General features: G+C 40.4%; 1 protein-coding gene across 2 annotated transcripts in view; it reads right to left on the reverse strand.

Moving 5' to 3' along the window:
* The window catches only part of SNTB2 (syntrophin beta 2), a 102,485-nt gene that overhangs the window by 53,442 nt on the left and 35,801 nt on the right, over positions 1 to 13,242 (reverse strand). For both annotated transcript variants that reach the window (XR_002176458.3, XM_019935606.3), the window contains exon 2: positions 4,988 to 5,201. Coding sequence is in view for 1 of the 2 variants with exons in the window: in XM_019935606.3 (XP_019791165.1) it covers positions 4,988 to 5,201 (214 nt within the window). In the remaining variant the exon portion in view is untranslated. The remainder of the gene's footprint in view (positions 1 to 4,987; positions 5,202 to 13,242) is intronic.

Consider the following 13,242-nt stretch of genomic DNA (forward strand, 5'->3'; position numbering starts at 1 on the left):
TGAAGATTTTCATAATAAATTGTTAGGGGAAAAATGATGATGGGAATCCACTTGCCTATGTAGGGCTTAAATACCAGATTCATAATTATTTTCCAGATTAGGGCACATCTAAGCCTATTCTTTGTCAGAGTTTTACCAAAGACTATGTGGAAGATTAAGATTTTCAAATAGAAATATGGTCAGTTATATAAGGCTGCAATGTGATAAATATCTTGGTGACAGATGTCCTGATGAACTTATTTTTGCTGTTCCTAAATGAACTGGTTTTCTCCACGGCTTTAAATGTTGCAGCTGTGTTACCTGTCATGACATTTCCTTTGACAGAGCTGAGATAAATTTAAGGATCAAAGAGCTCCAAGTGACTTTACAGATACTATCTTATTTATCCTTGAAGTAAAAGAACAGAGTTGAGCAAGCATTATTATGTCCATTTTACAGAAAGAAAAAAACAGGAGGACAGAGGAATTAAGGGACTTATTTAAGGTCAGAAGGACACCAACAGCACCTATAATAATAATATATTGAGAGCATACTATGCCAATTTTATAATTGTTCTCTTATTTAAATCCTCATATAACCTTTCATTTTATACAGGAGGAAACCAAGGCTTATGAAAACAAATAGTTTGCCTAATGTTACAAAGTCCATCACCCTAACTTCAGTCTAATTACTCAATGGCTCTGAACATTTTTTTCTACCAAGACACTTAGGATAGATGTTCACATTCCTGTGGGTATAACCAAAGTTAAGTATAATTTTGCCAGGTACCTGCAATTCTACTGCTTTTCTTTTTCTCTAGAAAGCACTCTGGAATGCAAGTAAGAGTGACATAAGAATAACCTTGAATCTCTTCCAACTTATAAAAAGCAGATCATTTGCAAATTTGGTATTTTTTTTTTCTTTTTTTGGCCACGCCATGCAGCATGCTGGATCTTAGTTCCCCAACCAGGGATCGAACCCGTGCCCCCTGCACTGAGAGCACTGCACACGGAGTCTTAACCATGCGACCACCATGGAAGTTCCCAAATTTGCTATTTTAAGTAACTTTGGAAACGAATTACTTTGCAGCATTAAGCCTGATAATCTGCAAAAGCCTAACTCTTCTAAGACCTATCCTTGTAGAGTAATAAGTAGACTGATCATCTTACTGAAGAGCACGGTGTGATACAACTCTTATAGCCCAAACTGCCCTCTTCTGTTGTTTCTGAAAATCTACTTCAAACTTGACCATCCACCAAATGTCTTTAGCATATACGCTAAAGAGAATGCAGCCCCAAGTTTTAATAAAGGTCAAGGTTATTGAGCTCTAAAAGGTCTTAGTGAATGATAAACTAGCACCACTTTCAGCAATACAGCCAAGTCATATCACCTTCCTCCTTCCTTCTCTCCCTCCCACAACCCCAGCGTGCTATAGAAATATATCAGCAGCACTACAGGTGCTGTAGACTGAATGCTTGTGTCCCTGCCTCAAATTCATGTTAAAATCCTAACCCCGGGGCTTCCCTGGTGGCGCAGTGGTTGAGAGTCCGCCTGCCAATGCAGGGGAAAAGGGTTCGAGCCCTGGTCTGGGAAGATCCCACATGCGGCGGAGCAACTAGGCCCGTGAGCCACAACTACTGAGCCTGCACGTCTGGACCCTGTGCTCCGCAACAAGAGAGGCCGCGATAGTGAGAGGCCCGCGCACCACGATGAAGAGTGGCCCTGCTCGCTGCAACTAGAGAAAGCCCTCGCACAGAAACGAAGACCCAACACAGCCAAAAATAAATAAATTAATTAAATTATTAAAAAAAAAAAGAATATTAACTTTAATTTTACTTGAATGAAACATTTTAAAAATGAAACAGAAATAAAACTATATGGGGGCTTCCCTGGTGGCGCAGTGGTTGAGAGTCCGCCTGCTGATGCAGGGGACACGGGTTCATGCCCCGGTCCGGTAAGATCCCACATGCCGCGGAGCGGCTAGGCCTGTGAGCCATGGCCACTGAGCCTTCACGTCCGGAGCCTGTGCTCCGCAATGGGAGAGGCCACAACAGTGAGAGGCCCGTGTACAAAAAAAAGAAAAAATCCTAACCCCAAATGTGACAAAATTAGAAGATGGGGCCTCTGGGAGGCGATTAGATCGTAAGGGCAGAACCCTCACAGATGGGATTAGTGCTCTCATGAGAGAGACCCCAGGGAGCTGTCTAGATTTCTCTGCCATGTGAGAATATAGGAAGAAAATGACCATCTATGAATCAGGAAGTGGGCCTTCGCCAGACACTAAATATGCCAGTACCTTGATCTTAGACTTCCAAGGCTTTTCCCTAACTGTGAAAAGTAAATTTCTGTTGTTTATAAGCCACCCAGTTTACGGTATTTTGTTACAGCAGCCTGAACAGACTAAGACAACAATCTATTCTCATTCTCAGAAATGACTTATAGGGACTTCCCTGGTGGCACAGTGGTTAAGGATCCACCTGCCAATGCAGGGGACATGGGTTTGAGCCCTGGTCCGGGAAGATCCCACATGCCGCGGAGCTACTAAGCCCATGTGCCACAACTACTGAGCCTGAGCTCTAGAGCCCGCGAGCAACAACTACTGAAGCCCACACGCCTAGAGCCTGTGCTCCGCAACAAGAGAAGCCACTGCAATGAGAAGCCCACACATTGCAACGAAGAGTAGGCCCCGCTCGCCGCAACTAGAGAAAGCCCGCGTGCAGCAAGACCTAAAGCAGCCAAAAATAAATAAATAAATTTATTTAAAAAAAAGAAATGATTTATTATGAAAAGACTTAGCCTGAACACTTTCCTCAGCCTGACAATCAGTTGACAAATATAATGTCTATTTGTTCTCTTTATCACATTGTAACTCTATTCTAATTCCTTCTCTATAGTCCTAACTACATAATTTTTTTAAGTCCATGATTAACAGATCAAAGTCTCTACCTAAATATATCTCATTTGAGAAAAAAATTTTAACTTGGATTTAAGAGGCAGAGTTGATTATTTACTTTAAAAATTAGATTCTTTATTTTTATTGGAGCATAGTTGCTTTACAATGTTGTTAGTTTCTGCTGTACAACAAAGTGAATCAGCCACACATATACATATATCCCCTCTTCCTTGGACTTCCTTCCCACTTAGGTCACCAGAGAGCACTGAGTAGAGTTCCCTGTGCTTTACAGTCTATTCTCATTAGTTATCTATTTTATACATAGTAGTGTTTATATGTCAATCCCAATCTCCCAATCTATCCCCCCCCGACCCTGATATGCATAAGTACAAATTAGATTCTTACTGTATGAAAAAAAAAAGCATTTCTTTAAAGATCAAGCTGTTCTGTATTTATATATGCTTCAATATACACACAATCTTTCACAAATAAACCTGTATATAACAAGAAGTAATTTCTATGTCTTGAACTTTTAAAAGAAAGCAAATAAAAACAATACAAATGTATCAGAATGTAATTTTCAAAATATGTATACATGGGAATTCCCTGGCGGTCCAGTGGTGAGGACTCTGCACTTTCACCTCTGAGGGCTCGAGTTCAATCCCTGGTCAGGAAACTAAGATCCCACAAGCTGCATGGCGTGGCCAAAATATATATATATGTATGTAAGTATGTATGTATACAAAGTTAGCAGTTAAGACTTTTTTTTTTTTTTTTTTGCGGTACATGGGCCTCTCACTGTTGTGGCCTCTCCCATTGTGGAGCACAGGCTCCGGACGCGCAGGCTCAGTGGCCATGGCTCACGGGCCCAGCCGCTCCGCGGCATGTGGGATCCTCCTGGACCGGGGCACGAACCCGTGTCCCCTGCATCAGCAGGTGGATTCTCAACCACTGCACCACCAGGGAAGCCCAATTAAGACTTTTTAAGCTACTATTTCTTGAGAACCTACTATATGTTTGGCTCTATACAAAGGGTTTCATGTGTGTTATGCCATTTAATCTGCACACTGAGTTATTCTTTTTTTTTAATCACTGAGAATATGGAGGTTTATAGAGGCGAAGGAACTTGCTCAGAGCCTTCTTTGGAGCAGGTGACCTAGTTTGGATTCAAACCAAGGTCTGTGTGATTGCAGAGCTCAACTCTTTCCAGCATACACATAATATATTATAGAGCAGGAGCTTCCATGTCCCCATGGCCTAAAATGCCCAAGGTCATTCAGCTTCTTGCTGTCTTCTGTGAACCATCCCATCCTGATTAGGCACCTGGCTATGCATTCAGATCAGAGGAGACCATAAAAGCGAAAGTATATTATAAAAAGCTGGTCCTTAACTATGTCTTTGGACTACTTTCTTTATCTCTTTTTTTCCCCTAATCTCTAACCAGACACTAGGTTTACCAGTACCACGTCATGGCATTAATGAAGACAAAGTCATAGAACCCAAATGGTGATAGAACTAGGAGGGACATTAGAAATTATCCAATCCAATGCTCTCATTTCACAAATGAGGAAACTGAGGTCAAAAGAAGCTAACTTGCCACAGTCACGTTACTAGTTGATGCAGCCTGACCTATAATGAAGATCTCTGATTCTTTTTTCTTTTTTTTTAAGATCTCTGATTCTTTACACTAACCATAGTATAAGGAATTTCCTCCTAGGAGATATTTGTTTAAATTTCTTGGACAAGACTTTTTCTATTATTAAGTAATATTCATAATGAATAAACTAATAGTAACACTCCAGAAAGGTTTAAAATGAAAAGTAGAGGCCTCTTCTTTCCTTCTACCTTCTAATCCCATTTCATTCCCCAGGCATAACCATCATTAAGCTTCTTGTATGTTCATCCAAAATTGATCTATATATGTACATATATGTGTGAAGTAATTTAAATATGGAAGTACAAAAATGATTCATCTCAGACTGATGTTTTCCTCTATATAATTTAGTCAACAGTCATATTATTGCATAAAAATATGCAAAGGGAGAAAGTAATATTGCAACATATCTGTAAGTTTGCAAAGCTGTGACTATGATGTTCTCCTTAGGTACAGCTCACCTGTTTTCCAGGTCCGGCATGCTTAGGTTTCTAGCAGCAAAGCACATTTTGAGAGGGATGACCTTCCTGTCCTTGGTGCTGTTCTGGTGTTTTGGAGAACCGGAGTCCTCACTGCCACTAAAGCTTGGTGACTGGGGAGCTGCACCTTCCCATGGCAGATCTGATACTAACGATGGCTTCTTGATATATGGAGTCACTTCTCGGATAAATTTAACTATGAACAAAAATCAAAGAAGAAGGTTAGTATTTTTGCTTCCTGTGAAAAATAACAACTGAAATATATACATACACGAACTATCTGGCATGAAGTGAAAAAATACACGAAGTTAAAGAGCCAGCACACAGAATCTCAGGATTGGAGGGTGCTTTAAGAGCATGTAATCCAAATGATATACCACTACTCTATCCTAAAAACTAACTTCTGAGTCTTTGCATATTGTTGCTTCTGCTTAGGACTCCTTTCTCCCTTTGTTGGCCTGGCCAACTCTACTCAAGAGTCACCTCCTCAGCAGCCTTTCCTGTTCACTCTCTCCAGGGTATTACCATTACTCTTCTGTAGCAACTTCTAAGCACCCTGGGTTGTAATCCCCTGTTAATACTTCAGTTCCCTGCTGGCTGCGAGTTCCCCAAAGGCAGGGTTTACAATTTATTCAACCTTGGTGTCTAAAATCCAGACCAGTGCCTACTCAGTAAATGTTTGAATAAATGAGTGAAGGAAAAAATGAACAATTAAATACCTGAATTATCTCAGTAGTTGGCCATCATGAATGAATCTGGATAGATTCAGTACCTCCTGAGACAGCCCCATCTAGCTTTAGACAACTCAACATTTAGAAACTTGAAACTTCCACCCATTGGTTTGCTGACTACAGAAGCCATATAGAACAAACTTAATCTCTTCCACATGAGAACCCTTCAGATATCTGAAGACTAAGATGATCTCTCTCTTCTCCAGACTAAGCTATGTATCTCTACTTCAATTCGATTCAACTCAGTCAACATTTTCAGCTACCTTCCAAGTATCAGGCATTAGGCTAGCCACTGAGAATACAAGAGCAACTTAGGCATGGACCCTGCCTTCAAAGAATGCCCAGTCTAGTAAGGGAGACAGCTTTGGAAACGAACCATTATAGCTTTGAAAAACAAGTACAAAAACATAGTCAAAAACAAAGTATTTCTATTAACAGTAGCCCCAAATTAAGATATAGCTTTTAATATATGTGAAACGTTTTTCTTTTAAGTTCAATTTTAAGACATATAAAATACTTCTTTTACCTCATTCATGACTGGAAACTACTATCATTTGAAGCACTGTGCTCTTATTTCAAAAACTAGATAAACTGAAGATTATTAAATCCTTTTTTAGTAAAATCTTAAAAAGCATTAAAATGTCAATAAATCGTTGAATGTAGATAAATCGGTCACCATTTCCTCTTCTAACATCAATATATTGTTACATCAGTAATCTACCTCCTCTAAAATTCCACTGTGGTAGGTCATTAGAGTAGTATCATGGGAACTGAAAAACTAGACAGATATGATCATTATCAATGCTTATCAATGTCATAATAGCTAGTATTAATATTTTATAGCATTAGAAGCTTTACAAGCCTATGAAACTTTACTAAGAAATAGATTACTAAATCTAAAAAATAATCAGCTATGTTTCTAAAAACATAGCTAACAAGTCTTTAGAATATTGTTTCTTTTTTGAATAGGTAATACATGCATATAAAACAAAATTCAGGGTTTCTCTGGTGGCGCAGTGGTTAAGAATCCACCTGCCAATGCAGGGGACAAGGGTTCGAGCCCTGGTCTGGGAAGATCCCACATGCCGAGGAGCAACTAAGCCTGTGCGCCACAACTACTGAGCCTGCGCTCTAGAGCCCGCGAGCCACAACTACTGAGCCCGTGTGCCACAACTACTGAAGCCTATGTGCCTAGAGCCTGTGTTCTGCAACAAGAGAAGCCACTGCAATGAGAAGCATGTGCACCGCAATGAAGAGCAGCCCCCGCTCGCTGCAACTAGAAAAAGCCCGCACGCAGCAACAAAGGCCCAATGCAGCCAAAAATAAATAAAATAAATAAATTTTTTTAAAAGGAGAGAAAAAAACAAAATTCAGAAAGTATAAAAGGTTTTATGATAAACAGTATGTATTTCTAGCAGCCCAATTCCCATCCCTGGAGGCAATTACTGTATGGTCTTCCAGCAACAGGCTAAGCATGTATGAAAATAGACACACATACGTGTGTATATACATAAATACACACAATGGTAGTATATTATGCTTACTGTTTCCACATCTTGCTTTTTTAACTTAGTAATATTGATGATAATCTTTTATAAGCATAGCATCCTACCACTCACTCTACATGATATGGTGACAGAGAGGCCTTTGGAATCAGACCTTGTTCAAATACTAACTACTAACTGTGCTTGCTACTTCAGAGCTATGTGACCTCACTTGACAGTCCTGAAGTCCTCATCTATAAAATGGCAGTAACACTAAGCAAGTAAAAATTCTAGGCACATGCTAAACATTCAATAAATAGTAGGCGCCTTTCTTCTCCTTCCCTAATTTAAAAAGCTAGAAAAGTTAAAAATTTTAAACAGCAATCAGAAGAGGCAACATTATTTTCCTATAAGTTATTCAAGAAGATCTGCTGAAGTTAAGCATAATTCTAGAAAATATAATAATGCTAATGCCAACATTTAGAAAAAGTTTGTGTGTGTTTGTATGTGTGTGTGCTTTCTATGTATAGTTATAATATGTGTATTTCTAGGTGGAGAGAGTAAAAGCTAACTGCTTCAGGTCACCAAGGAGATTTTTTTCATCCTAGAAAAAACGAGCAGGGGCGCAACCAGTGTATCCTTTGAGCAGCTGACTCAGGCATTTCAATACATGCTTTAGTTTAGCTTTGTGCTTTCAAGAGAGAATTAGATCACAATAATTTTGGCAGAAATTCTTACAGTTTCTAGTCACTGCCAATGGCAGAGAGTTACTTTTTAAACATTTATGGCAGTATACTAACTTTTGGGCTACCAATTGGGGGAAACTAAAGACATTCTAAATGACTACTCCTGAATACTACAGTGGTTAGAAAAGCCTGCTTTATGATATACTCAGAAGCTTGTTTGATCACAGAGTAGCATCAGTGAGTTGATTACTACACATATTTAAATAAAATAGACATACACACATAGCCTATTGCATGGCCTTATTAAAAGAGCAATGAGTTTCACTTGAGTTGATGACAATGGCACCCATACCCCCATCTAACTGGTTATCCATAATGGCTGGAGAACCATAAATAGACATCTGTTTCTAATTTACCTGAGATTCAGGAAAGGTGAAAAGTTAAGTGTGCTCTGTCTGAGTCCTGTTCTTAGACCTCCCCTGTTGCCACAGTGCATTAACCTGGATACCCGGCAGGATAAGCAAAGCCTCTACACCACCACATGGCATTCAGGTCAACTCAGAAACTGTGATATGGGGACTTCCCTGGTGGTGCAGTGGTTAAGAATCCGCCTGCCAATGCAGGGGACACGGGTTCGAGTCCTGGTCCGGGAAGATCCCGCATGTCGCGGAGCTACTAAGCCCGTGTGCCACAACTACTGAGCCTGCACTCTAGAGCCCGCAAGCCACAACTACTGAGCCTGCGCACCTAGAGCCCGTGCTCCGCAACAAGAGAAGCCACTGCAATAAGAAGCCCGTGCACCACAGTGAAGAGCAGCCCCCACTCGCCACAACTAGAGAAAGCCTGCACACAGCAACGAAGACCCAAAGCAGTCAAAAAGAAATATAAATTAATAAATTAATAATAATAAAAAACGTGATATGGGACTTCCCTGGTAGTCCAGTGGGTAAGACTCTGTGCTCCCAATTCAGGGGGCCCGAGTTCAATCCCTGGTCGGGGAACTAGATCCCACGTGCTGCAACTAAGACCCAGTGCAGCCTAAATAAATAAATAAATAAAAGTAAAATCTTTACATAAATTTAAATAAAAGAAACTGTGATATATTTCAGAGTTATTTCACTTTTCCTGATAGTTAAAGATCGTCCTCAAAATGCTTAAACTCTGATGTTTATAGTATTTTAGCTGTTTAGTTGCTGAAGTTAATCTTTCTTTTACGCACTGCTCGCTCTTATTGAAAATGAAGGGGGTTCTCCCCCACCCTAAAATCATCACTATAATCCCTTCTCTTTAGTGACAACAAACATATACATGTACTGTACACACACCTGGAAAGACATCTGCGAAGATTTTCAGCAAAACATCAATAGTGCCTAGAAATATGCATAGGACTGCCTTTGATGAGCCCATATCATTTATACAAAAAACAAAAAAACTTATTTAAGAAAGGAAGAAAATTTATTCCGAAAACTTGCTCAAACTTTAAACATGGAACCACCTTAAACTAAAACCTTGCTGAACCTTCTAAAACTATAATGCACGGGATAGGATCCAAGATTCAACTGATTCTTACTGAATTCCATGCTCTAATGAATAAGGTTACAGGGGTCCATGTATATTAACAAGGTACACTGCTATCCTGGTTTGGGGCATTAGGCAGCATCTGATTTTAAACTGATGCCATTTATGTGGCTTTTAAAAGCTTATCCAAAAGATACTTTACAGTGCAGAAGTAGCCTACGGCTATAAACACAAATATTCTGGTATATCAATCACCTTCCCTTATAAACATCAATCTCTCATATAATCATTATTTTCCTCTCTAATTTCTAATGCTTATCACTTTCTTATCTCTTCAAGTGACCTTTACTATGAGTTTAAGTGAAACTAAATGGATCAGACAATGTATGGAGAATCGTGCCAATATTTCCCCTGCTTTTGCAAACAAGTTTGTTTCTGATCTATCTATCCTTAGGGTGGAAGAGCTGGCTTTTCATTTGTCTCACAAGTGAGTTACGATGACATCACTGTTCAAGTATTCTCCCAAGAAGTTTCTCCTTGACCTCATCCCAAGCTCCTCCCCCAAATCAAGAATCTGATAGATGGCCACCAAAAGCATTAGGGAGGAATTACTTTATTTTTCATAAAAAGCCTTTTACATTCTCAACTTGCAGGTGTCTTTCAGCTCAAGTCTCTTGCCATTTAGGGTCTGAGTAGGCTGCACAGTCTAGGTTTTGGTGATGTAAACCCTATACGTGTTCAGAGTGACTCTGGTTTCATTATACCTTTCCATTTTAAAGTATCAATAACATTGCACATTCTCTAACTTATTGAGCTCCTGCTATGTGCCAGGAACTGCTTTGGGAACCTAGAATAATATATCCATGAACAAAACATGCAAAAATAAAAAAGGATAAATGTAATGAATAAGTAAATTATATTCTAGAAAAACAAAAACTTACATTCACATAAACTTACGTTTATATATGTTCACATATATGACTGTTTTTTTTATCAGCTCTATTCCTAGTGCCCAAACTGGAAACAACCCAAATTTCCTTTAATGGGTGAATGGATAAATTGCAGTACAGCCAGGAATAGAATATTACTCGGCAATGAAAAGGAAAATGAGAGGCATCCCTGGTGGCGCAGTGGTTAAGAATCCGCCTGCCAATGCAGGGGACACGGGTTCGAGCCTTGGTCCAGGAAGATCCCACATGCCGTGGAGCAGATAAGCCCGAGAGCCACAACTACTTAGCCCACGTGCCACAACTACGGAAGCCCACGTGCCTAGAGCCCATGCTCCTCAACAAGAGAAGCCACCGTAATGTGAAGCTCACGAACCGCAACAAAGAGTAGACCCCGCTTGCCGCAACTAGAGAAAGCCTATGCACAGCAACAAAGACCCAACGCAGCCAAAAATAAATTAAAAAATAAAAAAAAAATTTTTTTTTAAAAAAAGGAAAATTAACTGAGCAACTTGGATGAATCTCAAAGGTATTATGCTGAGTAAAAGAAGCCAGTGTCAAAAGGTTACATACTGCATGATTCTATTACTGAAAAGACAAAAGTGTATGAAGACAGGCATGGGGAAGGTGTGATGAGTTTTTCTTGAGCGTAGAACTACCCTATATCCTTATTGTGGTGATGGTCACAAGAATTTACACATGGGTTAAAATTCACAGAAGTGTATACCATATGGGACGGGAGCCAATTTTACTGCATAATTTAAAAATTAAAATTAAAATAAGTAAATTATTGGGGCTTCCCTAGTGGCGCAGTGGTTGAGAGTCTGCCTGCTGATGCAGGGGACACGGGTTCGTGCCCCGGTCCGGGAAGATCCCACATGCTGAGGAGCGGCTGGGCCTTGTGAGCCATGTCCCCTGAGCCTGCGCGTCCGGAGCCTGTGCTCCACAACGGGAGAGGCCACAACAGTGAGAGGTGTACGTACCGCAAAAAAAAAAAAAAAAAAAAAAAGTAAATTACATAGTAAGTTATGAAAAATTAAGTGTTATGGAAAAGGGTAAACAGTAAGGGAAGGTAGATCAGAGTGCTGCAAGGGGGTCAATTTGCGACTGTAAATAAGGTGGTTAGGTGAGCCGCCTTATGAAGACATTTGAGCAATGACTTAAAGAAGGTGGGGAGTCAGTCAAGGGAATATTTGGGAGAAGCATTCCAGATGAGAGAAAAGTGTTAAATTAAGTAAGGCCAGTGTGACTAGCACAGGGTAATAGAGGGGGAAAGAGAGAAAAGAGGGGCATAAGGGTAGAGGGAATGGGAGGCAGCTCATGTAGGTCACTGTAAGGACTGTGGCTTTTATTCTGAATTGGGAAGCCATTGGGAGGTTTTAAGCTGAGCAGCGACATAATCTAACTTGTATTTTAATCATTCTAACTACTTTGTTGAAAATAGAGTGAAAGAGGGTAAGGGCAGAAGCAGGAAGACCAATTGGGAGGTTATTAGAGGGGAGAGATTATGGTAGTTAGACCAGGGTGATAGGAGTGGAGGTGAGAAGGGTCAGATTCTCTACTGAAGGTAGATCTACTCGGATGCCCTGATAGACTGGAGAAGGGGGGTTGATTTATCCTTAGGGTGGATAAGGGGGCTGAGGAGAAGAGAAGGAAGAGCAAAAGGGAAAGGAGACCCACAAGAGACAAGTCTTCCATAGAAATACCAGCCTAAATTAGTACCAAGTTTACCCAAACTGGAAAATGCCTTGTCTTGATCTTACTCTCCCTGACTTGGTTCCTTCCTCTCTTCACCACTCCTTGAAAATAAAAACTTTATGCCTGCTGTTTCTATTTTCTTCTTTTGCTCCTTAATCTCTTCTGAATAAAACTACATTCTAAAGACTAGCTCATGTTTTCTTACTCACCCAATCTAAAGGCCCTTTTTCTCAATCCCTATTCTTGACCATTCCAACATCTGACAATACACTCTATCAACTGTTTTTACTCCTCCTTTCTGGCCATTTATTTTCTAATGCCTGCTTTCTCCTCCTAGCCATACAGTGTATCTGTTCCCCAAGGCTCTGATTTTAGCACTTTCTGCTCACTTTATCCTCTACTCTCTAGCAACTTTTTTTTTAATATTTATTTATTTGGCTGCACTGGGTCTTATTTGTGGCAGGCAGGCTCTTCAATTGCGGCTCCAGGTCTCCTTAGTTGCGGCATGTGGGCTCCTTAGTTGTGGCATGTAAACTCCTGGTTGCGGCATGCATGTGGGATCTAGCTCCTTGACCTGGGATCGAACCCAGGCCCCCTGCATTGGGAGTGTGGAGTCCTATCCATTGCGCCACCAGGGAAGTCCCTCTCTAGCAACTTTCAGTGCTGGATCTTTAGATTTAACATACATCTCGAGAACCAATTTCACTTGTTGGCCCTGATTTCTTTCACCAGAGTGCTGCCCCAACCCTTCAAACTTAACATATGCCCATGTGAACCGATTTTCATTATCTTTAATCTCCTCCTGTGTGCATTGCTTTAGTTATTAGAATTAGCAGCACCATCTTCCTAGCCACACAGTGGCTAAACCAGTAGTGTAGCAAGTCTGGTGTAAAGTCCAATAATCTGAATTTTATTAAAGCTCCCCCAGGTGGTTGATTCTCATGCCCATGATGCTTTGGGAACAACTTCTCTAAACCTTTGTAGACTCCTCCCTCTCCCTAGCCCCCACATCCAATCAAGTGCCAAACCATCTCATCCCACCTCTGCAATTTTTCTCTAATCTACCTACTTCCCTCAATTCCCACTACCGACATGCTCTGGATCACCCAAACCACTGTAATGGCCCCACTTTTTTTGGTAATTGTGGTAAAATACATATAACATAAAATTTAC

This window comes from Tursiops truncatus, chromosome 19 (genome assembly GCF_011762595.2).
Source record: "Tursiops truncatus isolate mTurTru1 chromosome 19, mTurTru1.mat.Y, whole genome shotgun sequence".
Lineage (NCBI taxonomy): Eukaryota > Metazoa > Chordata > Mammalia > Artiodactyla > Delphinidae > Tursiops > Tursiops truncatus.